We start from the raw sequence: 23,308 nt of genomic DNA, 5'->3' as shown, positions 1-23,308 counted from the left end.
TTTAGTTTTAATGATTTTGAATGGTCCAGCTTATGTCAAACTAAAACCGTTGAAGGTCATTAAAACTAAATTGAACTTTTGAAAGCCTTAACGATCACCAAATCATATGAAATTTTGTAGAGGTGATCTACTCATATAGACCTAAGATATGAACGGTGGAGATGTAAAATTATAATCGGGAAGTTGGTGTAATGTCCTATCCCTATAAATGACTTCAAATAAGAATCCCTCGTTAAAAGGGTCATATATATATATATATATTGTGTCACTCTTTATGGTGGGGCGAAGATGAATTATTGACTCTAGTCGGCAGTAAGCCTTCATATAACATGATATAAAAATCTCCGGATGATCTTTTATAGACAACATGCACAGTAGATACATATATTAAGAGCAGCCTAACAAATAAATTGAGTAGGACATAGCAATTACCTGAACCGCCTCATTTGCTGCATTCTTGGTCCAAAGAGCAATCTTTTCTTGCCCATCTCTTAAACTGATAACTGCTCCACATATTTCATATCTATGATTAAACTGTTCTTGGACCAGTGCTTGTATCTAGTACCAGTATAAACAGACAATCAGAGAACACATAAAACACAAGTAAAACAGAATAACATTTGAAGTTTAGACCATACTGTATGCAACCAGGATTGATCAGATCTCCCAGTAGAAAATGTCAGAGTCCATTTCCCTCCATCAGAACAAGCAGGATCCTCCAACTCTGGCTCAATATTCTCTTTGAATATATAATAATCGTAACCGGGAGTCAACTTGCTCGGATGGTGCATGTTGTTATACAGACTGAAAGCAGAGTACAGTTAGCTTATTATCAAGAAAACATGAGCGAATGCGCACAAGGTAGCATCAATGGCAGCTGATATGAGATATGCAGTTCATACCCCCAATGATTTAATTAGCCACAATTTCAGAACAAAATTCACGTCCTACTTTGCAAAAGGAAAACCTCCCGAATCCAAACCGAAACGTTTATCCTAAGCTTTGTTTAACAGATGAAAGAAAGAAGAACTGCTGTAAGAAACACTAAACCCCAAATTTTTTACTCAATCGAAAACAAATCCACAAATCCCATTTCAGTATCACCATAAACTCAATCCTTGGACATTGGATTCTCTACCTTCGTCAATCCATCATATCCTAATTCAATACAATAGTTCTACAAGCAGACTAAGAAAGTCTCAGCAAACAGTACAAACCAAAACCTTGAGTTTTCACTCTATTCTTAGCAAATTTTCAAAGCCACATTGCAGTATTACATAAAACCCCAAGTTCAACAGAAAAATTTTCAAACACAGAACCCAAACCCAACCAAAACACTGCATCCAAAAAATTTCCTACTTTCCAACATTGATAACCATCATCGTGTTCTTTCTTACCCATTTCCAAAATTCCCCATCAGAAACACCCTAAACCACAACGACCCCAATTCAGAGATTGCGAGCACACCATTCAAACGCTTCGATAGAAAAACAGACCGAAAGAAAAACACACCTCCAAAAGCCCTTCACAGTAGAGAAGGTGTAAATCGGGCAAAGTGAGCCGCCCCAATCCTCTTGCTCGGAGTTGGCCATCGGGTTACCGACCCACAAGGTCCACGAGTGCTCCGACCTGAACTCCTTTGGGCACTACATTTCAGACAGAGGGTATTTGTTAGAAAACAAAACGAAAAAGAAAAAAAAGAAAATATATATATATATATATATATATCAAGAAATGTGAAACCTTTCCCTACCAGCTTGATCACCCGGCGGGTGAGGAAGCCCACTGCCAACCATGTTGTCAACTTCTTCTTCTTAATCATAGAGCAGAGAAGGTGAAACGCCAGGTAGAGCAAAGCAAACAAGAGGATGTTGCCGGACTGGAGTAGTGAGGACACAACCTCCCTCCAGGTTGGCGTCTCCCACAGCCGGCGGAGGTATCTCATAATGGCCGGAATCTCAGGGAGCAGAATGTATGGAAATCCCAGTTCCGAAAAAACTACAGTCGCCACTGCATAAGGAATTTCGGGGTATTTCCTCAGAAAAGCCTCAAGCTTTTCCTTTCCTCTCAGGAGTTTGGAAAAGGTTGACATGGCTGAGTTGGGATAAATTTGATTCCGGACGGAGGGTTTCTCTGGGAACTTATATAAGCGCTTCCTTCTCCGCCATGTACGATTAAAGGCTCCGACTTGGAGTCACTGTACAGTCTTTTTTGGCTTCTTATGCCATGCATATATACGCGGTATGACCAGTAGCATGCATTTCTTTTTCCTTTTTTTTATTTGACCTTAATTATTATTTTTTATTTGTTGTAGTTTTGACCTCGAATGAAAATGAAAATGTCGTCCCAAAAAAATTGAAAATGAAAATAAAAATAAGGGGTCATTCTAATAAGGACCCTTAAATTGAGAACTTGTTGAAGATTTTTCGGCTTATCCCACATTTTGATCTTATATTTACATCTTAACCGTTCAGTTTATAAGTATTTATAAGTAAATCATTTCTCTAAATTTTCAGCTATATTGAAAATTGTAAGACATTCATAAGTGTGATTTATCAATTATGAACTTGAACGGTTCATATTTGACATATTTGGTTCGTCCATTAAGTTGATCTAGTTTGTTATCTTAACGAACACTAATTTGGCTGAAAATTTGTTGAAATGATCTACTCATATAAACCTAAAAAGTGAACGGATGAGATGTTAAAATGTGATCGAAAAATTGGTCTTTTAAATCATAAACCGAAAAGTCCTCAACTTAAGAGTTATCACTAAAAGGTTCCCATAAAAATGAAATTGAACTACTGTAAAATATATGAAATTGAAAGGACCAACTTTACTGTGATAGTTTTTTGTACAAATGAAAGGATGAAAATGAAAACTACAAGACTTTGTTATTTTGCTGGCCAGTTTATCCGGGTTCTGCCCTTAATGATGTTCATCATCATTTACCAAAGAAAAAGGACAAACTTTCGTGCCACACACCGTTTCGAGCTGGGGTGGAACTACCAGGAGCTGTGAATGGGTCCAGAACCCCCTCCCTAACATTTCTCAAACTTGTGTAATTATGTTAAGCCCCCACCCCCTCCAGGGAATAAATACATGCATTCATAAAGACAAAACCAAAGGTTTAAGAAGGAAATTACTGGCCAACTTTCAAAACATGGGTGATAATCCGATCAAAGAAAAAACATAAGTGATAATTAAAACAATAAACTATTAATTACTTGCTAATTATGCCCCTAACTTTAAATCATAGTTTCGTGATATGATAATGGTAACTTACCGGATACTTAGATGTCATCCCCTAACTGTAAATCCTAGTTTCACCACTGCTTTTGAGAACTGATTTATTAGGATATTTTGCCCAGTTTGTAATTTTGTTTATATGATCATCCTTGTTGAGATATGTACAACACTGTAATTAATCTAAACCGGTATGGGATTCTTTTCCTAGGTCAAGTAGTATACTATACAACCGGGAACCCATGCATTATACGTCGAGAATCTTGCACCCTCCACTTCCAGCATATATAATAGAATAGGTGAGAGCATTTTATTCCATCCTGCTGGCTAAGGATTTGTAAATAGGTGTGTGCATTAACTTATTTAACTTGGTAATCATTTCTATATCTATTGGGATTTGGGAATAGGTATGCAACGTACGTCCTTATAGATAATCACTAGTAGCTGGGTTGTAGTAGTTGATCAAGAGTTTGATTCAAGTGAGGCCGTGTTCATCATCATTGTTAATCAATATGTCAAAAATATTAATTAATTTACAATAGTTCTGCTTTGATGAGATTTGTGAGACAATCGATGGTGGCATAGGACTTCTGCTCCTTGCAAACTTGACTTTTCCCTGATGAAATCGAGGTTTGTACGTGAGATAGTATGTGGTGGCATAGGATCGGAGTTTTGCTCCTTGCAAACTAGCCTTTTCTGTGTTGTATTCTTAAAAGGAAAATTTTAAGAATAGTATATGAAGTTTTTGCCGTTGAGATAAGTTCCAAAACTAACGTCACTTGATCAGTCCATGAAGTTACAAACCCGATACGTTTTTGATACATGTTATCAATAACATCGTTAACCTTGTGTCATGGTAATTTGATATTTTTAGAATTACTCTCTTTGCTCCAAATCTCATACCCACATCTCCATTTTAGTCATCGCCCCAAGCAAAAGTAGACCGAAAAACAAATTCAAGCCAACATTCACACCCCAAAACCGAAACAAAAGTCCTCCAATGAATCCGCCATTCCAGCAAGTTCCTTCCATCAAATGGATCCCGCCTCCGTGTAATATTGTCAAGCTCAACTTTGATGGTTTCGTCTGCCACAACAAGAAGGCTGCTGCTAGGTTTGTAGTCAGAGACCATGAGGGCAATCCAATTTTGGCTGGCTCTTGTTGTGTGGGTAACTCCAGTGTTCCTATTGCTGAATGTAGTGCTCTTCGAGACGGTCTGTTCCATGCGTTATGCAACGATATCCGGCGAGTCCAAGTTGAGGGTGATTCTAAGCTTATTATTGACCTTATTAACAATAGGTCTCCCCCCCTCCTTGGAGACTCCGTACTATTCTTAGTGATGTTTGTTGGATGGCTTCCAAGTTTGAAGATATCACCTTCAAGTATGTCCCTCAGGAAGCAAATTTTGTGGCCGATGCAATGCCTAGCTTGGGACATCAGGTCCAAAATCAAACTCTCTGAAATCGCAAGCTCTCGCTCTCCGCGCTTAATGCCTTTAATTTTGATCATTTTAGTATAGGCTATTGCAGAGGCTTCTCCTTATAATTTCCTTTCTCTCAATAAAAAAAAAAACCGAAACAAAAGTCTCCAAAGCAAACCTAACAGAAACCCGAGCCACAATGATAAGCCAAATAAACCTAACTAGAATACATAGTGAACAAAGCCAAGAAATCCACCACGAAACTTGGTTCTTATGCTCCGCCTAGTGGTAGGTTGGAGAAATGTGTTGTTGGATTTATGCTCCGATGACAATATAGTAGAAAACCAATTTGAATGAACCTTCAAATTTCACCTCCACATTTTTGTTAAAACCCGACATTTTTAATTTGAAAAGAAAAAAAAAGAAAAGAAGAGAAAAAAAAAACAAGACGGGTTCATAAGTTTCATGAGGCCCCAGTGACATTGGTTAAAGACTTAAAGGCCCACGACCCATACGCTCGGGTCGGACCCAAGGGTAAAATTTGCAAACCCGAATCCCTGACCTCAACGGCTCAACAAGCATATGACACGACGCACCACTAAGAAGTGAGCGTGTCGTTCACCCTCCAAAATGGGCGTAAAATACACCATGGTCCATTTGGAGCAACAAAACCAGAAATTCTCTCCCGTGCCCGAAAAGCAGACGATAGAAACCTCCTACTATTTGAAAGCGGGGCTCACCCAGATGCCCATGATCTAAAAAGCAAAACCTGAAATTACCAAATAACCCCCGAACTCCCGACGTGAATACCCCAGTAGCGGACAACATGTGTCAATCCCCCGATACAAAACGACGCCGCATGAGCTGGCAAACACCACCTTTCAAATGCTGGTAATTGTAGGTTTGACGAGGCTAAATTGGTCCACACGAAAGTAATGTCCCCAGACCTCGAGAATCGGACTGGTCTCTCTGCTCACTACGCCACTCTACACAACACTATTGTTTGTTTCTCTCATCTTTTCCATTTTCAAGCTAACTTTACCTTCTTCATCTTTATCACTCTCAGCTCTCTGAGAGCAAGAACCCCAAACCCTAATCCACCCAGAACAAGCCCCATTTGAATCAACCGTCAAATTTCTCCTCCACATCATTCCAAACCAGAGAGCTCATTCTAAACGCCATTTTTAACTTCAGCTACAAAAACAGAGCCAAACCCCCAAATTTCATTCAGTTACAAATCCAAAGAACCCATCTTTTTGCCTCTAAAAGCTTCACCACACCACATTTGCAGACACCCATCTTTCTATTTTGGGGTTTAAGCTACCCAGAACCCATTGAAAATGCAGCACCCAAAACCCTGTTGCAAAACCCAGACCTTCATCTTCCTCTGGGTTTTAAGCAATGTACTTCTTCTGGCGACCTCAAAGTCAACAATCGAGCCATGCTCCAACTCCGACTCGTGCAATGCTCTCCTCGGCTACAAGGTCTACACCGAGCTCAAAGTCTCCGAAGTAGCTTCACTCTTCCAGGTCGACCCAATCGCTATCCTCACCGCCAATGCCATCGACATTTCGTACCCCGACGTCGAAAACCACATTCTCCCCTCCCAGCTCTTCCTCAAAATCCCAATCATGTGTTCCTGCGTCGACGGAATCCGCAAGTCCGTTTCGACCCACTACAAGACCCAGCCTTCAGACACTCTCGCATCCATTGCCGACTCGATGTACTCGGGTTTGGTGTCTGCGGACCAGATTCGGGAGGCTAATTCGATTTCGGACCCGTCGGTGCTCGATGTGGGACAGACGCTTGTGGTGCCTCTGCCGTGTACTTGCTTCAATGGGACGGATAATCTGTTGCCAGCGATTTACTTGTCGTATGTGGTGACGCCGGATGACACGCTGGCGGGGATTGCGGCTAGGTATTCGACTACGCTGACGGATTTGATGAATGTTAATGCAATGGGGAGCTCGGCTATTAAGGCTGCTGATATTCTTGCAATTCCATTGCCTGGTATAATCTCTAATTTGTACATTGTACCAAGTCTTTCATTTTCAATGGTGGTATCAAATATGGTGTTCTATGGTAGTATGTGTTGAACTTAGTATGTTAATTTGGTTATGATATGCAATTCTTATGTATTTCTCAGCTTGTAGAGTGATAGTGCCTTTATTAGTTTTCCATTGTTTTTCAGTATATTTTGGTCAAATTTGTGTACTTATATAGGATCATGAGGCTTGTGCATGTCAATGGATATTAATTTGTCCAAAGTTAAAACTTGGTGGCATATGATGAAATGTTTGAGTTTTTCTTTTCGGGTGGGCAGTCATGGGGATCAGTAACTAAAGCTTTGTTCTTGTTCTTTTTCAAGCAAGTATATTTTTGAAATAGCCATGCCGATGTCTAAGTTTGCTTCTCTTTACTGCAGCTTGTGCATCAAACTTTCCTAGCTATGCTTCAGACTACGGCTTAATTGTACCCAACGGGAGCTATGCAATTACAGCAAGTCACTGCCTTCAATGCAGTTGTGGTCCTGGGAGTCTCAAGTGAGTGATGAGATTACTTCTGTATTTGTTTTCTCATATGGATCTAGCATTAATCAGCTTGGTTGTGCTTTTGTTACAGTTTGTACTGTGAGCCTGCTTCATTAGCAGTTTCGTGTTCGAGCATGCAATGTAAAAACAGTAACCTCATGGTCGGGAACATTACAGCACAGCAAACTAGTGCTGGTTGCAATGTCAGTTCTTGCAACTATGGTGGTTTTGTGAATGGCTCCATAGTAACGACGTACGGTTATCCTTTCTGATTGTACTTGTTACTTATAGTTATTTTGACATATATCATATTCTGTTTGAATGTTAAACTGATTCCATTCTGCTCTGCAGGTTGTCCACATCTCTTCGGCCTCGCTGCCCAGGTAAAATCTTAGATTCATTTATAATAAATGATGCTGCTTGTCCACTTATGGGGAACATTGAGCCATATATAGCTCGTGATTGCAGTTTACATTTCTAAACCCATAAAACATAAAGTCTCTTGTTTGAAATGATTTTGATACTTTAACTGTTCAACAGACTGAAATTTTCTTTCCAAAGTTGGTGTTTTCTCCCAAATCCTTTCTGCATAATGATGTAAAATGCCATATCAGTTTGTAATCTGGTTTGTTTGTTGTGTAGGGTTTTAAAGCATGTAGGCAGGTTCCATATTTTACTTATTTACGTAAAGATAGAACCAAATCTAAACACCTCCACTGAAAGTCTGAAAGCTTTAGATAAGAAATGCTTGATGGATCTTGAATTTTCTCTTTACTTTCTAACAACATTTATACTTCACCACTTCACAGGACCACAACAATTTCCGCCACTCATAGCTCCACCAACTTCAGTAATCCGGGATACAACATTTGCACCAGCACCCTCACCCCAGTCCGATGGCTCTGGAACAGGAACACCCCAGTCTACGGTGCCTTCAACGACGTCCGGTTCACTTCCAGGTTTAGCCCCCATGGGTGGTCCTTCGGGGAGTTCTTCTGCTGCTTCTTCCCTGGTTAAGCCATTGACCAATTTCCCAAGTGCAGTTTTGTTACTCTTGTGCGTCAAGTTCATGATGGCCATCTTATGATAGTTATGGTTTTGTGTTCTGCACTATTGCTTCAGCATTTGAACAGTCCAGACTTGTCTTTAGTATTTTGGCCTTTCTATTTATTCGTAGTGTTAAAACTAATTTTGTGGATTTGGCAAACCATGGGGCTTTGGTTTTCCAACGGGTTTTGTTTAGCTCAGCTGCCTGATTATGCACTGTGAGGTATCTGCGGTCGCCATCTCTGTAATCTATTCTTCTTGTTGTCATCATCCGGGGTTTAAGATATTGCCTGTGCAGAGTTTGTTAATGATGTAACAACTCTGATGAATCATGATCAAAATATCACTGTTTGCTTCTATCACATGGATTTTCAAGCATCTAATGCATGAGTAACTTTCACTATCACTACTGAAAACTCAATACTATACATGATTGCATTCTCTTGCAAATTGCAACATATTGAAGAAACCAGCAAGCCTATTCATCTTTCTCCACAGACATTCCGGACCATAGTCAGTCCTCCACCTACAATACAATCCTTCCGACCAGCCAGTCACCACCACCATCAACCGTTTAGATGTTTATTTTTTAGTTTTATTTTGGTGAACAATCAACCCTCTGCACTTTAACAATGGAGGTTGTCAACTAACTTCAAAATTGGTAGTTTTTCGATTTTGGAATCGGTGATCAGACCATTAAGTTTGTTTGACTGACCAACCAGATAATTTTGCAATTACAAGATGAAGGGGAATGTGAAATTTAAGCTTTAACTTTTAACTCAAGACACTCTAGATTTTTTAAAATTTGATTGATAGGTTAGAGATGTCAGTGTTGTCATTTGCTTAAAATTCTTTTTTGGCAAAATCATCTTGACACTTTTTTTTTATTATCTAGACAGTGTTAGGGTAGTTCAAAAGCTTACTAGGCTTAAAATGATAATCTCTCGGTAGATCATGTAAAACGTTTTGAGAGCATAAAACAAGAATCATTAAGTCACTTGTAATGGTTAAATCATGGTAATACCTTAGTACGAGAATAAAGAAAATGTATGATGTTTAAATATAACTGGGAAATAAAAACAATTCCCAAAAAAGACATATAGTAGAGGGGCAAATTCCGAAATTGTCCTCTGTTGTAATCTTCCAATTCGCCTATATTATTTATTTATTTTTATTTAATTCTATTTCTCTTCTTATAAATACAGAAGAGGTCCATTGATTGGTAAGAGTAGTGTCAGTAATCTCAAGCACACAAAATTAACAAACGGCGCGCTCCCCTTCGCCGGCAACCAACTTTCCGGCACCGTTAGACACCACTGATCACTGTTCTGACGGGCCTCATCCCCAGCAATGGCTTCCGTCCCTTCAAAGCTCTACGCCGGTCTCTCTCTCTCTCTCTCTCTCAAATTTCAGTCTCTCTCTCCCACTCTTCCATATTTTGTTAACTGAGCTTCCGATTTCCATTGTTGCAGATGACGTCAGCCTTCTGATGGTCTTGCTAGACACCAACCCGTTCTTCTGGAGCTCATCGTCTCTCCCATTCTCCAAGTATCTCTCCCATGTAATCTCCACCCTTCCTTTCCCTAAACCCTAACACTCTCTTTGATCTAAAATTTGATTAGGAACTCAATAGTGTCTTTCGATTCCTAATTGTACAGGTGCTTACATTTTTGAACTCGATTTTGCTGCTCAATCAACTCAACCAAGTAGTGGTGATTGCTACCGGGTACAGTTCATGTAGCTACATCTACGATTCGGCTTCGGCTCCTGGCCAGGGCTCTGATCAAGGAAGAATGCCGGCGCTTTGCTCTCACTTGCTGAAGAAGCTGGAGGAGTTTGTGGCCAAAGATGAGCAGCTGCTCAAGGAAGGCTCAGCTGAAGGGATTCCTTCTTCGCTGTTGTCGGGGTCGCTGTCAATGGCTCTATGCTGTATCCTTTCTATCAATGCTTGTTTGTTGCATTATTATTTTACAAGTAGAGTTCTGTGTTAGATATACTGGAATTATTTTGTCGGAACATCTAGTTGCTAGTCGCGTCTGTTTAAAGTTTCCTTAACTATGTTTGATTTGTAGATATACAGAAGGTTTTTCGATCAGGACCACAGCATCCTCACCCCAGGGTAAGTACCATTGTAGTTTGTTTGTGAACTTGTCTGGCTGATCAATGGTTCATGATTTGATGATTCACAAATGTCGTAATAGAGCTATGTAAAACTATTGATTTGATGTCTATCTATGGGATGATGCCGTGTACATTGTTGCTCAGTTGTTTTTTCTCTGAAGAAATTATTATCTGGTCCCAAACATAGTTCTTGCGATGCAAAGAACCATGTTTAATGGGGGATTGGTTGGTGGGAATATTTCTTCAATGTCAGCAAGACAGTGACATTGAAATTTAAAATATGAACATTAACAATCAGTCATAATCAACGCACACAGAAGTTGTCTTTTTGATAATGAGTCACGAATTATATGCAAATAAGGTCTATGGAAGCATGTATTTGTCACAGGTATTAGAACTGCCTGGTGACACTATTTTTTGCTGTTGCCTAAAATATGTTCTCTTTCATATCTGTGGTGATTGCTAGGTGTGGATAGTTGTGAGTTGTGACATTTAGCTTTGCAAAATAGATGTATGTGGCATTGCTTTTGTATGTCAATTTACATCCTTTCATGAATTCTTTACCTTATAAGTTGTCTTACTAACATATGGGAGACAGATTTTATGCTTGCAGGGATCGTCAGATGGACCTGAGCAGTATGTTCTTTCCAATCTCTTGCATTGCTCATTTTCATTTCCACCAAAACTCTTACCTGGGAGGTTGTTTTTAATGCCCCTTTCAGATATGTTGCAATCATGAATGCAATATTTTCTGCACAGCGTTCCATGGTATGTTTTTGATCCCTTTCTTGTTTTTTGAAAGCATATAGTTTTCTATGTGTTTTTTTTTGGTACATTAAATTTGAATGCATGCTCTTACTCTTTCTCATCTTTTATTAATCCCTATTTAAAATTTTTATTAGGTTGCAAATGGCTGTTTGTTAATTTGGAGTTCATTTTCTAAGAATTTAGTTGGTTCTTTTGATCATATGATTCAGAGTTTTTTAAAGGGACTTCCNGTTTTCCTGATATATATATATATATATATATATACACACACAGCGNGNGTGTGAGTAGGACGGTCCGCCACTCAGACTTAAAGTTAGCGGCCGTCTNTCGTCTCNCCGCGCGCGNGNGGNGAGACGNGNNNCTAGTACGAGTGCGCGCGCTCTCATCTCTCTGTGTATATATATATATATATATATATATGTATAATATATACATATTTTGACAAGGTCTACCCTTTTTAGTATTTTACAATTGCCTTGGCTTTGACAGTCCATTCTTATGAATTTTCTGAATATAAAGATGGTCATAATTGTCTGACCTTCCATCCCATGTACCCCCTTCTTTCCCTCTCTACCTCCCTCTGTGTTATCATAGGTGCCTCACTTTGACAAAATGAAAATGTTTGTTTTCTTTCTAACTTTTTCAGAAATCTAAACTTAGCCCTAAAGTGTAATATGTTAATTGTCTATATCTAACAAGTTTCTTCATTACTAGCAACCTTTGAGTCTTGAATTTTCGGCTTAGAGCAGTCTAATGTATCTGTCATTTGCTTCGTTTGCAGGTTCCTATAGACTCTTGCTATATGGGCTCTAATAATTCTGCCTTCCTACAGCAGGTAGATAGGGTTGTATCTGTGTTAGATATTTGTTGCAGATATTGATATATAATTATGTCTATTCTTCTGCCGATTTTTCTGAATGCTTCTGATTGATGAGTAACAGGCTTCATACATTACTGGTGGTGTATATCTGAAGCCCCAACAGCCAGATGGACTGCTTCAATATCTTACGGTAAGTTAAGAACTTAAAAAGCCATTGCATTAGTTACTGCCCCCTCCTTTCTTTCCTTTCCCCCCCTGCCCAATCTCTGTTTCTCTGTTACTACCCTCTTTTCTTGTCACTATTTTCAGTTTATATCCGGTCTTTTATTCCTTTTGGTTTTAACTATTTAGAATAATGTATTTTTTTCATATGCAGACAGTTTTTGCCACTGATTTGCATTCCCGAGCATTTTTACAGCTCCCCAAGTCCGCTGGAGTGGATTTTCGTGCTTCGTAAGTAAACTACTTATTTGCATCCATTCTACTGTTTTAATATTGTTATTTATTAGAAAAATGGGGTTTTGCAATTTGCACTGCTTGTGTTATTGACTTATTGTATAACAAGGATTCTCCTTGTGGTGACTACTCTTTTATGACATATCAGGAAAATAAGTTCGAATTATGACATTCTATTGAAATTTGACTTCTGGTCCTACTCAGAAGTCATAATTTACAGAAGTTGCAAACAGCTAGTATCATTAATAACAATTAACATATGCTATAGGAGCAAAGAAGGCATAATGTCCCCAAAACTGTCTTATAATGGTAGGACTTCACAGGTGCTTCAGTAATGTTCTACAGGAAACTGTCAAATGAAATTTCCTTTTTTGATATGGTGTATTAGTTTGGTGTACCTATTGGTTAGTTAAGACGTAGGTACATGTACCAAGAATGGCTACAACATGAAAGAGTCATTTCGTTATACATACCCTGTGTGTTGCCTCATCTGATAATTGCATGCATTTTGCAGGTGTTTTTGCCATAAAAAAACAATAGACACAGGCTACATTTGTTCTGTGTGCTTGTCCATATTTTGCAAGCATCACAAGAAATGTTCAACTTGTGGGTAAGTTACTTTCTCAATATGTACAATAAGTATGGGAGTTGATTAGTTAAACTGATTTTCCTCTGGTATGCTTAGTATCTGGCTATCTGGTTTTCTCTGAGGCTGGTAATGACTTGTGATTGGCCAAACACTACATAAGAGACTGATCGTTATTACTTAATGTTCATTTAATCGTTTTTAGTTTTAAGCAAGTGGCTACATAATGACACTCGATAGCATGTAACAAACTGTTTGTCTTTTATAGTCAGCAAAGTCATTAGTTTATTGTTTGGAAGTAAGATTGATTGAATCTGGCGATGCAGAGATGCTGTTCGTTTTCTCTTGATTGTGTTTGTGGCTGCGTGTATCTTGCAGGTCAGTATTTGGTCAAGCCCAGTCAGAAGTTCCCTCAACAACCAACAAAAAAAGAAAGTCTTCAGAACCGCTCCTGGTATCTTAATTGAATTTTGTTTTGGTGATCTCTTGATGAAATATCGCAAGTCTATTACTACATCGTCTTTGTTCACATTTGCTGGCAGTGAGATTTTCTGAGAGCTAGCGCAAAATCCTTTTTGATCACGTTTACCGGCAGTGTTATGATATTTATGAGCACAGAGCCTCAGTGGAGCTTTTCTGTGTGGAGGCAAAGCGGATCCAGCCATCAAAGTGAGGGATAGACCTATTAATTGATTTATTGTACCTGGTACTATATTAAGAGGAATTACAGAGAATGTATACACAATTAGCAGATTTGTTGTGATTCAAAATATTATCTGATCTTTATTTCTTACTGGTTTGCAATTTTGCATTGTAGCGATTGCAATTCATCACTCAAATAGTTCAACACTCTTTTAGGATAATCCAAACATATTGGCACTGTATCAACATATGAGTAGAATCAATCAACATTTCAATACCATAAACCAGTCATGTTGCAAATAGAATAGCAAGCTATATTTACAATAATTTACATCAGATGGGAATTCTTATAACCAAAGTGCCTAGATAAAATATTGTACAATTCAGTTGCAAGGTAGCCCCTCACATTGCCCTCATGAGCACTTTGGTTGTTGTATGCACCCCCATCGCAGCAAGCTTTATAACAGCACGGGTCCTATACAACCTGCAATGAAAATTGTTGTGATGTTATATTCATGAGTGGGGGAGAAAAACCGCTATAGTAACTGAGATACGTATAGTAGAAAACGAGATGCAATTTGTTTTGAAGATGATTATCTGAGCAAATGTAAATGTTCTCTTCCTAACCATTATGCTCAAGGAATGTAAATACTAACATTAACAATTAAGAATGTAGGCAAGAAAAGCTCACCCTGCTAGAGCAAGTCCCCAGGTGGACAGGGCATAAAACAGCTTCCCAGCATGCCAAATTCCCAAAACCTTCTCCAATTTGTTTACACCACCCATTGCTTTTGCTACAACTGCGCAAATTATATTCACAAGGATGAGTTATTAAGCCCACTCCCTTCTGTCAACATAATCATAGAGGAAGACACCACATTTTCATACTCCTTGACAGGAACATAAATGGCAGAGATCTCAGACAGTAGTACCAAAGATATCAAATTCCTAGTAGGAAAGATAAATTCCATTTACTCGATCATACATCTTCCAAGAATAAGATCTGACACAAATGTTGGCATGACACAGGGTTCCACATCTATGAAAGGTATATGACAACCAACACAGATGTTGTCGAGCATGTATAAACAAGTCTATCCCATGTTGGAACAACAACTTGCTATTTTGGGTTTAAATCTCAACAAATTGCAACTACAGAGCCAGTAATCCAGAAAGAACATCAAGAAACTTACTTTTCTGCAACTCCTCCGGTGTCAAATTCTGCAATACCAATGCACAAAAATCAGATGACATAAAAACAAACAATCTAGACAGCAAGCAAAGAGCTTAAACTGGACACATACCGCAGCTTTCGGATTCGCCATAATACACTTAGCCATAAAATCAGCAACCCCATCCACCACATGCTCCTCACTAACAACCACATAGCTATCATTGTCGATTCCACTCCTCTCCTCAACTTTCCCCGGAATCATATCTTCCGTCACCCACACCCACCAACTTGGCTCGTTCTGGTCAACATTGATCAGAATCTCAGCTTCCTCCAAATCACTCCCTAACAGATTTTAAAAACAAGTCACAATGCAAGCTATGCAAACAACCATGCCTTCTTAGGGTTTAGGGAATACGAAAAATCGAGATAGCATTCTATACAAACCTGTGGCAACCTTGAAAGGAAAGTGATTGCAATCCACAGATTTCTGCTGAAGCGCTTTAATTCTCTTTAAGTAACTTTCAGAATTCACCGCAGTTACAAGGCGCGCATACAACTACACCGCCACAGTTGAACAGTTAAAATTCCATCGACACAATTCGATATTTAGGTTACTGAGAATCAAATCGGAAATTGCTTACGTCAGGAGGGCAATCGTTCAGCAAAGAAGGCGATTCCGTTAGGTTTTCGAGCAGCTTCAGATTCTGCTCTAGCGACTTCCTCAACCGCCGATTCTCAGCTCGCAGCGCGTCTAGTTGCTCGTCGGAAATCGCGCCGGCTTTGGGCTCTTCGTCGTGGTGGTGGTGCTCGTGTTCGTGGTGAAAGTGTTCGACGCACTCCATGGCCTTCCACGCCACGTCAGCAACCTCGATCACCGTCTTGGCCACCTCTATAGCTCCGTGTCCTCCCATCTCCGCCGTCTCTCTGAAATTTGGGATACGACCTCCTCCTTCTTCTCTCTCCTTGCCTTATCGATGAGGTCTCTTCTCTGGAGGGCAATATCGCGATTTACTCCACCTTCGCTGTTTTTATTACCTTCCTGTCAAACGACGTGTCGTAAGGAAGACGCTACCAAAACGCAGTCGGACCGTAAACGAAAACCCCTTTCTGTCAGTCTCCCCCTTCGTTTTTCAAAAAGCGCAGAAGACGAAGAAGCTTCAATCACTCGCTTAGAGAGAGAAAGAGAGGAATGGCGGATGTGGTGGAAGACAGCGAGGCTCCAATGAAGAAGGAGGAGGAGACGGGCGATATGGAGTCGAAGATTTTGGAAGCTATGAAGGCTCGAGTCCCACACTTCAAGGAACAATCGGAGTAAGTTTTGTACTGGAAATGTTAGGGTTTTTGTGTTTATGATTGACATAGAGAGCAGAAACCCTGGGATTCTGTACTCAAGTGTTTGAATTTGTTTGATTTTAGGGTTTAATTATGAGTAATACTTGGTTTTAGGGTTTTCTAAATGCTGTGAGGTTTAAAGAGAGTGCATTTGTACTTAGTTTAGGTTAATTCTGCATTTAGGCGAAATTAGAAGCACACAAAAATTTGAGCTGTATAGCATAATCCACCACTACTGCAGTCCAATTCCAATAGTCCAACTTTGAATCCTGACAAGCATTTTCCGGTATGGGTGATTATACGATTCTTCAGCAGTTCTTGCCTAAATACGAATGGTAAAGTGTAAAGACTGTGCCTTTCTTTATAGCATTTAAACTCAAACCCTCAGAACACCGACTGATTACCAGCTACCGAAATGGTTTCGAAAGGGAGCTCAAGAAGCTGTGTAGTTCCCTTGGAACATCAAAGTGAAGTGAAGTGCATGTGTACTTAGTTAAGGACATCCTATGGATTTAGTGTTTAATAGTAGGATTAATGATTTTGGTGGAATTGTATAGATGCTTTTAGAAATCGGAGCAACTATGTATGTTCAGTAAAATTGAAATGGATGCATGTAGATTAAATATTCTTTTTGAATTTTGGTTGTGGGATTGAACGTGCGAGGGCAGTTGATGAATTATTAATTTACTATTTTGTTAAAATGCAGTTCTTTGACCTTTGTGAATGTACGAAGAGTATTAGAGAAAGACTTGGGTTTAGAGCCATCTGCATTGGATGCGCACAAAGGATTTGTCAAGGAACATTTGTTAAAGGTATTCTTTTTCAAGATTTTTGCCTTAATTCATTACGCCCTTTTACTTAGCCATAGCATCCAATTCCCCTTTTCTTTTATTTCAAGCACACTAACAATTAGTTTAATTGTTCCCTGTTTTAATCCCAGTATTTCATCTGTATTAGTGTCAGTATAAAATGTTGCATGTATGAATATTCTCCTTAGTTTTTTTTTTAATTCTTTTTTTTTTCTAGGTAACATCATTTAAAAAAAAAACAACAGAAATTTAATAGTTGTCAGGGGGAGTGACCGGGAGAGAGTACCTGGGGTTCCAGGGATTTGGTTTAGAGGAAACAGGCATTATCTGTTACAAGGCCTCTGGGGTTCGCTTCAGAATTTCAACAATATGGAGGATTAAATAAATGAGAAATTTGGGGCCGACTTTCTGTCAAACTGTAAAAAATATCAACTATTACTAAGTCCAATCAAGTAAAAAAAATTTGCATAACAAGCTAACCTAGGAGACCAATAAAGCTGCTATCTCTAGAGTATCCTATAATTAGTCAACTATTAGCAAGTCCAATCAAGTAAAAAATTTTGCATAACAAGCTAACCTAGGAGACCAATAAAGTTGCATTTTAGAGGCAAGTGGTGCTTAACCAAGAGTGTGATGAAGTATCTTCAAATGCCATTGGCTGATTCTATCTGCCATAGCCAAATGTTCCTTACCTTACCTCACTATGTTATCATTTTGAGTTCTTTCTCTTTTCCTTTCTGATGGAGTTATGTTTTCCGTGTTCAAGCCTGTCTAACTTTTCCTTGTATTTATTCTATTGTAAATTCTAGTGCTTAGAAGGTGCTGGTGAGGACAATAACTCAAAGAGTTCTGGGCAGACTGATGAAAAAAGTCTGATTAAAGGTGAAGCAACAGGATCAACTGAAGGGCATCAGTCAAATAAAGATATGAAGGAAACTAGTTCAGCAGATGAGGAGAAAGTGGAAGATTCTCCTGCTTCAGAGCTTCTAACAGAGCATAAAACAGCCAAAGTGAAAGCTGAGGGATCTAAAAGCTCCAATAACAAGAAGGCTCCAACTGAGGCTATGATAAAATCAGCCCTTGGAAAGAGAGGTTCTTATATCAAAGCTAATATCGAGTATGTTGCTTCTTTTTCCAAACTGCTTATTATTTCTATGGCATTACTTTACTGATTCTTTATGTATGCTCCATCTCCTTCTGCTACTGCAATGACATCTGTACGATCACCACCACCACTCTCCCTCTCTCTCTCTCTCTCTCTACAGGAAGCTTACTATGGGTGAACTTCGTCGAGTTTTAGAGAAAGATCTTAAACTTGACACATACAGTCTTGATCCGTTTAAGAAGTTTATAAATCAGCAATTAGACGAGGTACAAAAACATTTTCTTGCCAGGAGTTGCTGTACATCTATCTACCATTTTTATCGCTGTCTTGATATATTTCTTTTGCAGGTTTTAGAATCTTGTGTAGATCCTGAACCTGTCAAAAATGTCAAGAAAAATGTAAAGAAACCTCAGAGAAAACCAACTCCTGAGGAGATAAGTGAAGAAAGCTCTGGTCCTGCAAATAGTGGAACTGATGAGGAAGAAGATGAAGTGAAACCTAGGAAAAAAAGTGTTACAAAAGGTAAGATGCAGAATTCTGATGGGCTGAAGAAACGGAAAAGCTTGGCAAAGGAGACCAACATCTCTGGAAAGAAGCGGATCAAGTCTCTTAAGGCAGATTCAGAGGAAAAAAGTGACGCAAAAGACAGTGAAAATGTGTCTGAAGATGAAGATTCTAAGTCATCTGCTGAAAAACCTGTGAAGGTCGTTACTTGGCATATTTCGGTTCATTAAAAATATGTTGGGTCGTTTTTATCTTATAAATCATACTTTTTATCAAAATGCAGAAGAAGGAAGTTTCAACACCTGCATATGGTAAACGGGTGGAGCATCTAAGATCAGTTATCAAAGCATGTGGAATGAGGTTTTTCTCCTTTTACTTGCTTCTTCAAAACTGCATCCTTTTCACTGTTTTCGTACTAATGTGTATTTTCTCTTATACAGCGTTCCCCCCTCAATTTACAAGAAAGTCAAGCAGGTGCCCGAGAACAAACGTGAAGCTCAACTGATAAAGGAGTTAGAGGACATACTTGGTCGAGAAGGGTTATCTTCCAGTCCCACTGAGAAAGGTGATATTCTTGAAATGTCGTCTTTAGTGGTTATCACTGAAATAGGGGCTGTAGGAGTATGATTTGGTATGGTCTAAACATACAAGATGGTATGAAATGCGATTCCAATAAATGAAGTGTGCAGTTACATGTATTCATCTTGGAACTTTTATAGGGTTTATTAACATGGGTGTTGTGGCTTGCTTATCCTTCAAGAAGTTAAGAAGGCTGAATAATCATTGGTTTGTCCTCATATATTGTGCATTCCAACATGAATCCCTGTATATGCCATCAGTATTTGTGGATAGGAATGACATTGATTAGGTTTGGTACAATATTACACATACAATAAAACCTATTACACGCTATTGAAATTTTGAAGGTCTTGTCTGCCATTGTTACTTGTTTGTGCTAGTAGACATTATGCTATATTAGACATTATGCTAGTAATGACACTCAACCTCCATGAATTTGATCAGAGATCTAAGGCTAGAGACTATGCTCTTATGACTTTTCATGGTGGGGTAGTGTCTCACCATCCATATAATGTCTGACGTGCGCATACTTGCAATTGCACATCTTTTTTCAGAAATCAAGGAAGTCAAAAAGAAAAAGGAGAAAGCTAAAGAGCTTGAAGGCATTGACATGAGCAATATTGTAACGAGTTCACGTAGAAGGTCCACGACTAGTTTTGTACCTCCTCCGAAGCCCAAAATACCTGTTGATAGTGATTCTGATGCTGGAGATACAGATGATGACAATGACAATGATGAGGAAGAGGATGAGGTTGAGGACGAGGATAATAGCAGTAGTGATGACAATCATAGTGATAAAGGTAAGTGTTTGTTCTAACATCATATCAGGTGCATCCTGTTATAAATGGTATCTTCATCTGTGATAATAGTAATTTTTGTAATCTATATGTTGTTTCTGCAGTGTATGTACAATTATTAGATTGGGACTTATCTTTTATTCAAAGCTGTAATGACTGGTTTGGAATTCCTATTTTGTGGTACCATTAAGAGTATACAGATACATTATAATGCTGTCAGTAGATTTTACTCTTTCAGTTGCATTCTATAGCTAACAGTAACACCATTGGAATCTTACGAAATATTTGCTTTATTTATGCAGATGATGGCGATGATGACAGTGATTAAATTATGCAAGGAGTAGATTTGCAGAATACTATTGGTGTACAATGTAGACCCAGTATAGCATTATTATGGTTGTGAGACCAAATAGCAGTGATGAAGTTTCACCGGCAAGTTTCAGTTATATTACCTGTAAACTACAGACAGGAAATTGCTGTCTTTGGTGGATAAGCCGTCAAGGACAATGCCCATTACTTTTGTAATATTATGTTTTTAGTAATCGGAAAGATTGATGTGACCTGAGTTGATGTGAAATGGAAGCCGTCTGATTTGTTACTATCTTGGGTTTCCTATAGAACCAGTGCCCCTTTCCTAGTTTTTACACTCTTGTTGTCTTTGCAATTCTAGCAGTGTTCAAGGCTGGAGAATGCAACAAGCAAATGAGCAGGTGGGCGTGTATGTTAAAGGAAGAGTTACCATGCACTTAAAAGTTCTATACACGGATTGAGCACACAATTCAGTTTACAATGTGCTAGCGAAAGAAGTACATGCATTACCAAAGTCGGGTAGTCTATACGAGAAGCTGACAAGGCAATGAGCCCCTGCAACATACAGTTGAATATGTTCATACATCTCATCCTGACTCTTTACTGTCATGAGTGTCATCAGACTAATGCGATGACTCTTGTTACATGCATAACAATCAAGAATGACATTAAGAATTTCGCAGTGCCATCATAAGAAATCGAGATGCTACACAACCACATATAGTGTTTTCTCCAAGACAAGTACATGACCAATTGCTCTGTTGGATGATGGCCTGTAATAATCATTGTTCCTATTTGTTCCCGGGTCATAAAGCAGTGAGCTCCATATCCCTTTCTGAAATGATGCGCCTCACTTCGTTTGCAAGATCCAATACATGTTTGTCTTTGTATCCTGTGGCAAAGAAAACATCAGAGGAAGATAATCAGTTTTTAATTTTTAATGTAGGATACATTACTAATATAGATTCATGGAGCACCAAATTAACATTACCAATTTGAAGAAGGGCCTCTTCGAGTTTAAAGAGGTACTCTCTATTAGGTCCTGAGGGGCCTTTTGCCTCAACAATCTGTCTGCAGAACAGAAAAACTACAGTTAAGGAAACACCGAATTCCAGGAAAGATAGAATTATAGACAATGCAAGAGTTTAGCATATGATTGGCAACTGATTAAAGACTTGGCCTATGGATTACTTGACTAATCAATCAGTGACCCAAATAAGATTGATGTATTGGATCATCAATCAACAAGCAAATTTCAAATAAATATCCATCATAATATCACGTCTCAATTTCTAATTGTAAACTAGATTGTGCTTCTTCATAATTTTAGGTTGCTAAAGGATTAATCAACCAAATAACAGCTTGGTAGATGAAAACTACTTACTTGGCAATATCTTCAATTGATGCAGGACCCAAGTAGTTCACATTACGCTTTTTGTCTGGAGAGGCAATGTATCTAAATAGTAAGAGAGTCAGTTCCTTATGATTTGAATAAAGCAAATCAACATGTTTAAGTTCTTGGTGACTTCAGTACTTACACCATTACTCCTGAAAGAGCTGGAGTCGTAGCCGTTGGCTCCTGGAAGAATTTTCAATAACTAACTTACTTTAATGGTAAAAAAGCTAACATGCACTGTGATCATAAGGGGTTCTTGAGTATTAGACTTACAGTAAAGAAATCAAGATAAGCCTTCTTGTCATACTGCTTCTCCCTCACTTCTAAGTGCTGAGTAATCATGTCACAGAAATGAGGCGACCATAGTTGTGAGTGACAGAATGAAAAAGTGCGCATCGGAAATCAGCAATATCAAAGACCCACAAGAAGAAATAGCAAAACGACAAGTAACAAGCACAAAATGATCTTTCATTGCAACGTTTCTAGTAATCACAGTCACCAGAAGGATTTGGACCATCTGAAGTTATCAAGCTTCAAGTAACAGAGATAATTTTGACACAGCTTTGATATATATATTGTCATCTTAATTGTAAGGTTGCCATAGATGTCAACTGATATTTGACTCCGTATGTACTGATTTCAGGTGTAAGTAGGTTTTGTTAAACTTGGTTACCTATAGGTGTTGCATAAAGCATTCAAACCTTGAAGAATTTTAGTATAGCAAATGCAGGCACGCAAGCGCAGTATCACAAAAAACATGAATACAACAGAAAGATAGCAGCTTTATAGCTAGAAAACATTAACTAGATTACAATGAAGAATAAGTTTAAGATACAAGAGTCTTACCTCTAAAGCAATTTCCTGATCTTCCTTCTTGCTGATCTTGTAGGCAGCTCCCCACTAAACATACAAAGTAAAAACAGCCATTAAAGATGTATCCTGGTCTCATTTGCTAATAACTTGAAATCCACAATGAAATCATTACACCACCATTAGAAACTAGAAACTAAATGTAACATACACCCACTGATTAAAAGTGGTCAGCTTTCCAGCCTTTCCTGGTACATTAAAGAAACAGCATTACATTTTCCCATCAAAATAATCAATGACACAGAACAAATGTGAGACATGAGAAACAAGCACTAAGATTTATACGATAAGACATGTATTTGAGTAATCCAAAACACCTAACTGAATCTGTAAATGGCGCGCATTGAAACAACTTACACAGACTTCACCCTCTGCAGGTTCCAATGTGACTGTTCTTCCTGGAAACTCGGGTGTCCCTCTATGGTCAGTACTGCCTAATCAGAAGGAACCCAAATCAGCAAACACGAATATATTGAAAAATTCATTAGCTAAATACACAGAGAGGAAGAGAGAGATAGAGAGACCTTGGTAGAAGACACGGCGATAGTCTTTGATGAAACCAACGACGCGTTCATCGAAGTTAAACCCGGCCTTCCATATCAGAGAGCCATAACCAAATACCCACATCACCATTTTGAGCTTTGATGCTTTTCCGATCAGAAATCTTACAGCTTTTTTCAGTTGAGATTCTCTGTCGGAAAGCTGAGGGATAATGATGACAAAGAAAGAGTGGTTGGTCCAAACAATGTGTATGTTTGTCACTTTGTCTTGTTTTTTTTTTTTTTTTTTTTTTTTT

General features: G+C 38.7%; 6 protein-coding genes across 7 annotated transcripts in view; 3 read left to right on the top strand and 3 right to left on the bottom strand.

The window, feature by feature from the left end:
• The window catches only part of LOC101299061 (eukaryotic translation initiation factor 4E-1-like), a 4,001-nt gene extending 1,909 nt beyond the window's left edge, over nucleotides 1-2,092 (bottom strand). Inside the window, exons 1-4 of the mRNA XM_004292644.1 lie at nucleotides 1,754-2,092; nucleotides 1,513-1,646; nucleotides 639-804; nucleotides 433-558 (exon numbers count right to left, since the gene is read on the bottom strand). Of these exons, the coding sequence (XP_004292692.1) occupies nucleotides 433-558; nucleotides 639-804; nucleotides 1,513-1,646; nucleotides 1,754-2,092 (765 nt within the window). The remainder of the gene's footprint in view (nucleotides 1-432; nucleotides 559-638; nucleotides 805-1,512; nucleotides 1,647-1,753) is intronic.
• Nucleotides 2,093-5,793: 3,701 nt separating this feature from the next.
• LOC101303181 (lysM domain-containing GPI-anchored protein 1-like) lies at nucleotides 5,794-8,605 on the top strand. Its single transcript, XM_004290811.1, has 5 exons — nucleotides 5,794-6,676; nucleotides 7,092-7,209; nucleotides 7,289-7,450; nucleotides 7,549-7,580; nucleotides 8,007-8,605. The coding sequence occupies exons 1-5, from the start codon at nucleotides 6,007-6,009 to the stop codon at nucleotides 8,282-8,284; spliced, it is 1,260 nt and encodes a 419-aa protein (XP_004290859.1). The 5' UTR covers nucleotides 5,794-6,006; the 3' UTR covers nucleotides 8,285-8,605.
• Nucleotides 8,606-9,468: 863 nt separating this feature from the next.
• LOC101302718 (general transcription factor IIH subunit 3-like) lies at nucleotides 9,469-13,780 on the top strand. Of its 2 annotated transcripts, XM_004290810.1 has the most exons (12): nucleotides 9,469-9,625; nucleotides 9,717-9,805; nucleotides 9,903-10,173; nucleotides 10,317-10,363; nucleotides 10,964-11,001; nucleotides 11,088-11,133; nucleotides 11,915-11,968; nucleotides 12,075-12,143; nucleotides 12,330-12,406; nucleotides 12,924-13,019; nucleotides 13,374-13,449; nucleotides 13,538-13,780. In XM_004290810.1, exons 1-12 carry the CDS (start codon nucleotides 9,595-9,597, stop codon nucleotides 13,538-13,540), a joined length of 897 nt encoding a protein of 298 aa, XP_004290858.1. In that variant the 5' UTR covers nucleotides 9,469-9,594; the 3' UTR covers nucleotides 13,541-13,780. The 2 variants fall into 2 exon arrangements, with proteins under 2 accessions (XP_004290858.1, XP_004290857.1); XM_004290809.1 differs by having other exon boundaries at nucleotides 13,374-13,651.
• A 71-nt stretch (nucleotides 13,781-13,851) lies between these two features.
• LOC101302418 lies at nucleotides 13,852-15,854 on the bottom strand. Its single transcript, XM_004290808.1, has 6 exons — nucleotides 15,453-15,854; nucleotides 15,256-15,367; nucleotides 14,942-15,153; nucleotides 14,831-14,858; nucleotides 14,329-14,437; nucleotides 13,852-14,121 (listed from the first exon to the last, which is right to left on the bottom strand). Exons 1-6 carry the CDS (start codon nucleotides 15,720-15,722, stop codon nucleotides 14,040-14,042), a joined length of 813 nt encoding a protein of 270 aa, XP_004290856.1. The 5' UTR covers nucleotides 15,723-15,854; the 3' UTR covers nucleotides 13,852-14,039.
• A 15-nt stretch (nucleotides 15,855-15,869) lies between these two features.
• On the top strand, nucleotides 15,870-20,538 carry LOC101302129. Its single transcript, XM_004290807.1, has 9 exons — nucleotides 15,870-16,122; nucleotides 16,850-16,955; nucleotides 17,762-18,069; nucleotides 18,218-18,323; nucleotides 18,405-18,761; nucleotides 18,845-18,921; nucleotides 19,002-19,126; nucleotides 19,695-19,940; nucleotides 20,240-20,538. Exons 1-9 carry the CDS (start codon nucleotides 16,001-16,003, stop codon nucleotides 20,263-20,265), a joined length of 1,473 nt encoding a protein of 490 aa, XP_004290855.1. The 5' UTR covers nucleotides 15,870-16,000; the 3' UTR covers nucleotides 20,266-20,538.
• A 234-nt stretch (nucleotides 20,539-20,772) lies between these two features.
• On the bottom strand, nucleotides 20,773-23,207 carry LOC101301837 (cation transport regulator-like protein 2-like). Its single transcript, XM_004290806.1, has 8 exons — nucleotides 23,037-23,207; nucleotides 22,870-22,946; nucleotides 22,489-22,542; nucleotides 21,916-21,972; nucleotides 21,785-21,825; nucleotides 21,631-21,702; nucleotides 21,238-21,317; nucleotides 20,773-21,138 (listed from the first exon to the last, which is right to left on the bottom strand). Exons 1-8 carry the CDS (start codon nucleotides 23,143-23,145, stop codon nucleotides 21,053-21,055), a joined length of 576 nt encoding a protein of 191 aa, XP_004290854.1. The 5' UTR covers nucleotides 23,146-23,207; the 3' UTR covers nucleotides 20,773-21,052.
• Between the last annotated feature and the right edge of the window lie 101 nt (nucleotides 23,208-23,308).

The sequence above is a fragment of the Fragaria vesca genome, linkage group LG2 (genome assembly GCF_000184155.1).
Source record: "Fragaria vesca subsp. vesca linkage group LG2, FraVesHawaii_1.0, whole genome shotgun sequence".
Classification (NCBI taxonomy): Eukaryota; Viridiplantae; Streptophyta; class Magnoliopsida; order Rosales; family Rosaceae; genus Fragaria; species Fragaria vesca.
This window is presented reverse-complemented; position numbering and strand designations above follow the sequence as displayed.

What these genes read in the sequence shown, in the direction of transcription:
- LOC101302418 (XM_004290808.1), bottom strand. Translation starts at nt 15,722, where the DNA reads ATGGGAGGACACGGAGCTATAGAGGTGGCCAAGACGGTGATCGAGGTT. An exon ending in TGGCGAATCCGAAAGCTGCG is followed by an intron (nt 14,859 to 14,941) that starts GTATGTGTCCAG and finishes TTGGTATTGCAG; the next exon opens with AATTTGACACCGGAGGAGTT. An exon ending in ACCGGAGGAGTTGCAGAAAA is followed by an intron (nt 14,438 to 14,830) that starts GTAAGTTTCTTG and finishes TAATTTGCGCAG; the next exon opens with TTGTAGCAAAAGCAATGGGT.
- LOC101303181 (XM_004290811.1), top strand. Translation starts at nt 6,007, where the DNA reads ATGCAGCACCCAAAACCCTGTTGCAAAACCCAGACCTTCATCTTCCTC. An exon ending in TCTTGCAATTCCATTGCCTG is followed by an intron (nt 6,677 to 7,091) that starts GTATAATCTCTA and finishes TCTTTACTGCAG; the next exon opens with CTTGTGCATCAAACTTTCCT. An exon ending in TGTGGTCCTGGGAGTCTCAA is followed by an intron (nt 7,210 to 7,288) that starts GTGAGTGATGAG and finishes CTTTTGTTACAG; the next exon opens with TTTGTACTGTGAGCCTGCTT.
- LOC101302718 (XM_004290809.1), top strand. Translation starts at nt 9,595, where the DNA reads ATGGCTTCCGTCCCTTCAAAGCTCTACGCCG. An exon ending in TTTCTGCACAGCGTTCCATG is followed by an intron (nt 11,134 to 11,914) that starts GTATGTTTTTGA and finishes CTTCGTTTGCAG; the next exon opens with GTTCCTATAGACTCTTGCTA. An exon ending in GACTGCTTCAATATCTTACG is followed by an intron (nt 12,144 to 12,329) that starts GTAAGTTAAGAA and finishes TTTCATATGCAG; the next exon opens with ACAGTTTTTGCCACTGATTT.
- LOC101301837 (XM_004290806.1), bottom strand. Translation starts at nt 23,145, where the DNA reads ATGGTGATGTGGGTATTTGGTTATGGCTCTCTGATATGGAAGGCCGGG. An exon ending in ATCAGGAAATTGCTTTAGAG is followed by an intron (nt 21,973 to 22,488) that starts GTAAGACTCTTG and finishes ATGATTACTCAG; the next exon opens with CACTTAGAAGTGAGGGAGAA. An exon ending in TCAATTGAAGATATTGCCAA is followed by an intron (nt 21,318 to 21,630) that starts GTAAGTAGTTTT and finishes TCTGTTCTGCAG; the next exon opens with ACAGATTGTTGAGGCAAAAG.
- LOC101302129 (XM_004290807.1), top strand. Translation starts at nt 16,001, where the DNA reads ATGGCGGATGTGGTGGAAGACAGCGAGGCTCCAATGAAGAAGGAGGAG. An exon ending in TATATCAAAGCTAATATCGA is followed by an intron (nt 18,070 to 18,217) that starts GTATGTTGCTTC and finishes CTCTCTCTACAG; the next exon opens with GAAGCTTACTATGGGTGAAC. An exon ending in CTGCTGAAAAACCTGTGAAG is followed by an intron (nt 18,762 to 18,844) that starts GTCGTTACTTGG and finishes ATCAAAATGCAG; the next exon opens with AAGAAGGAAGTTTCAACACC.